Below are 2,634 nucleotides of genomic sequence, written 5' to 3'. Positions count from 1 at the left end.
GCAAATAATGAGGACTTACCATTGCCTACCACTATTCATCTGGACCTATATGTTTTATGCAGTTGATGCTATCCCATTACAAGAAAAAGCTAACAGTGATTTACCAAGTAAAAAGATGATGAGTTTGACAAAAGATGATGGTAAAATGCTACATCGCACCAAGCGTGGCTGGATGTGGAATCAGTTCTTTTTGTTGGAAGAGTACACAGGTACAGATACACAATATGTAGGCAAGGTAAGAATTTTTATATGATAATGTAGAGGCTGAAAGTGGTTTATATTTTACAGTGGCTTTTGACATCACTAATGATTATTCAAACAATATTTGACTCATTGCGGTGTGCAAAAGGCATGACATTTCAGTAGGGTACGGTAAGGAATGTGATTTGTTCAGGTAGCTCAATGTAGGTTAGTATTCATAGTATGTCTCAAAAATAAAATTAGTTATATGTAGAATTAATTCATTATTAATCAGGTAGGTATGGTTTTAATTGTATGTGTATGCATCTAAAAGATTAAAAGTTTCTTTGAAATTTAATTTAAAGTCATGAGTAAATAATAACTAGTGTGCTATAGGAGGCAATACAAAGTACAATTATAATATGCCCCAAATTACTAAATTATGTTGGTCTCTACGAATGAATAACTTATTATAATTAAGAGGAGTATGATATGTATAAGTAAAAAATACTTCTAGATGGTTCTATTTCTTTTTTAAAAATATTTTTATTGATTTCAGAGAGGAAGGGAGAGGGAGAGAGAGAGATAGAAACATCAGTGATGAGAGATAATTATTGATCGGCTGCCTCCTGCAGGTCCCACACTGGGGCTCAAGCCCACCACCCAGCACGTGTCCTGACCAGGAGTTGAACCATCACCGCCTGGTTCATAGGTGGACACTCAGCCACTGAGCCACTCCCAGTGGGCGCTTCTACTTCTTGATCTCAGTCAAACTGAACAAACACCTGCCTACAATTCAGACCCACGGGTTTGAGGAAAAAGAATAAAAGATGTAGAAGAAAGAAACTACCTTGAGAAAGCTTTAATAGCATTCTAGTAGCAGGACGATGTTGCTCATTCGCCTGAAGTACTTTGTAGCTGCTGCTCGTTAGCAGCCGGGAGCAAATGTCAATGGAAAATACTTAATACTTCTTGCATTCAATTTTCAGCAAACATTCATTCAACCTCCCCCCTCTCCTCTGTGTCACAGATTATGTGACATGACCTTTCTGCTATCCAAAGTTTTCTATTTATCTATCTTCCCCTCACCAATCTCATTTATGCTGTCTTATATACCAGCAAGTCCTGTGTTCTCTGTGCTTTACCCTGCCCCTATTTATGCCCAATCATTCCAAATCATGAGAATAAAAAATAAACAATTATGAATACTAACATTGTCCATAGAAACATATATTTTTCTTGGTTCTTGGCATATGATACTAGAAGTGATTGCAATGAAATTAGTATTGTTTAGTTTACTGCAACATCAGTCAAATTAGAAGAGGCCAAAAATATAAACAAAAAGGTACCTGATATCACAAAAGTTATGCCTATTGTGAAATTTCCAAAATCTTGACCAGATTCTTCTTTTGTGTGTGTGATATTATGTTTTTCCAAATGCAGCCTATTTTATCAAAAGCCTATTCCTTTCACTTTCTTTGAAATATCTGTCCTCTGGTTCCATAGGTCATGCGCATTTTGCCCCATACGGTTCACCTGGTGACTCTTTTTTATCTCTTATTTCTCTTCCGGTTAGTCAAATGGCATCCCACAGCATCCCTCACTTAACATCACTTTTCATTCCATAGTTAATAACTAGCATCGTGATATTTCAAGTTCAACTGACAAATGTTTGTATCTAAGAACTTGAAATTGCTTTGATTCTTTTTCTCAAGCTGTGTATAAAGGGCACATTCAGTTTATGGGGCCTTATATAAAAGGTTTCATCCTGGGAGATTCACAGATACAGAAGCATAACAACAGAAAAAAAGAGATACTTGTAATCTTAAGGCAACCAAGGCTCCACTACAAGCATTTATTTTTTGGCTGTAAACAAAAATTCTTTCTCATAAAAATTGAGTGTGTATTGATTAATTGACTACTATTACTGCACATACATTTTATTTTTTATTAAAATTATTGAGGTTACATTGATTAAAAGAACCATATAGGTTTCAAACATACATTTCTATGCTACATGATCTGTATATTAGATTCTTTGTCCACCATAGATTCTTACTCAGCCATAAGAAAAGATGAATTACTGATATTTACATCAACATGGATGGATGGACCTTGACAATATTATTCTGACAATTTAAAACATACATATGCTTTAGATCTTTCTGTACCATTTTGAATTAGTTCTGTAATTTGGCAATGATAGCTACTAACAGTGTGTGTAGTTTTAACTACTTTTCATAAACTGTTATCACTTCTTTTGAGAGAAAAAAAACACAACTATTTTTTTTTAGCTATAGACAAGGTAAGGTGTTCAGTTTCCTTTGCCTATTTATTTTTGATATGAGTCAAGATGGAAAACCCATATATGGTATTCAGAATTTCTCTCAAATGAAGATAATCACATCAAATCTGTGTGTCAATTATTTTATAGTATTTATGGAAAACAATATG

General features: G+C 34.3%; 1 protein-coding gene across 1 annotated transcript in view; it reads left to right on the top strand.

The window, feature by feature from the left end:
* The first annotated feature begins 6 nt into the window (after positions 1–6).
* Positions 7–2,634, top strand: part of LOC102764483 (cadherin-9-like) — a 48,919-nt gene continuing 46,291 nt past the window's right edge. Inside the window, exon 1 of the mRNA XM_015570203.1 lies at positions 7–235. Within this exon, the coding sequence (XP_015425689.1) occupies positions 8–235 (228 nt within the window). The 5' untranslated portion in view covers position 7. The remainder of the gene's footprint in view (positions 236–2,634) is intronic.

The sequence above is a fragment of the Myotis davidii genome, unplaced genomic scaffold (assembly GCF_000327345.1).
Source record: "Myotis davidii unplaced genomic scaffold, ASM32734v1 scaffold126, whole genome shotgun sequence".
Taxonomy (NCBI): domain Eukaryota; kingdom Metazoa; phylum Chordata; class Mammalia; order Chiroptera; family Vespertilionidae; genus Myotis; species Myotis davidii.
This window is presented reverse-complemented; position numbering and strand designations above follow the sequence as displayed.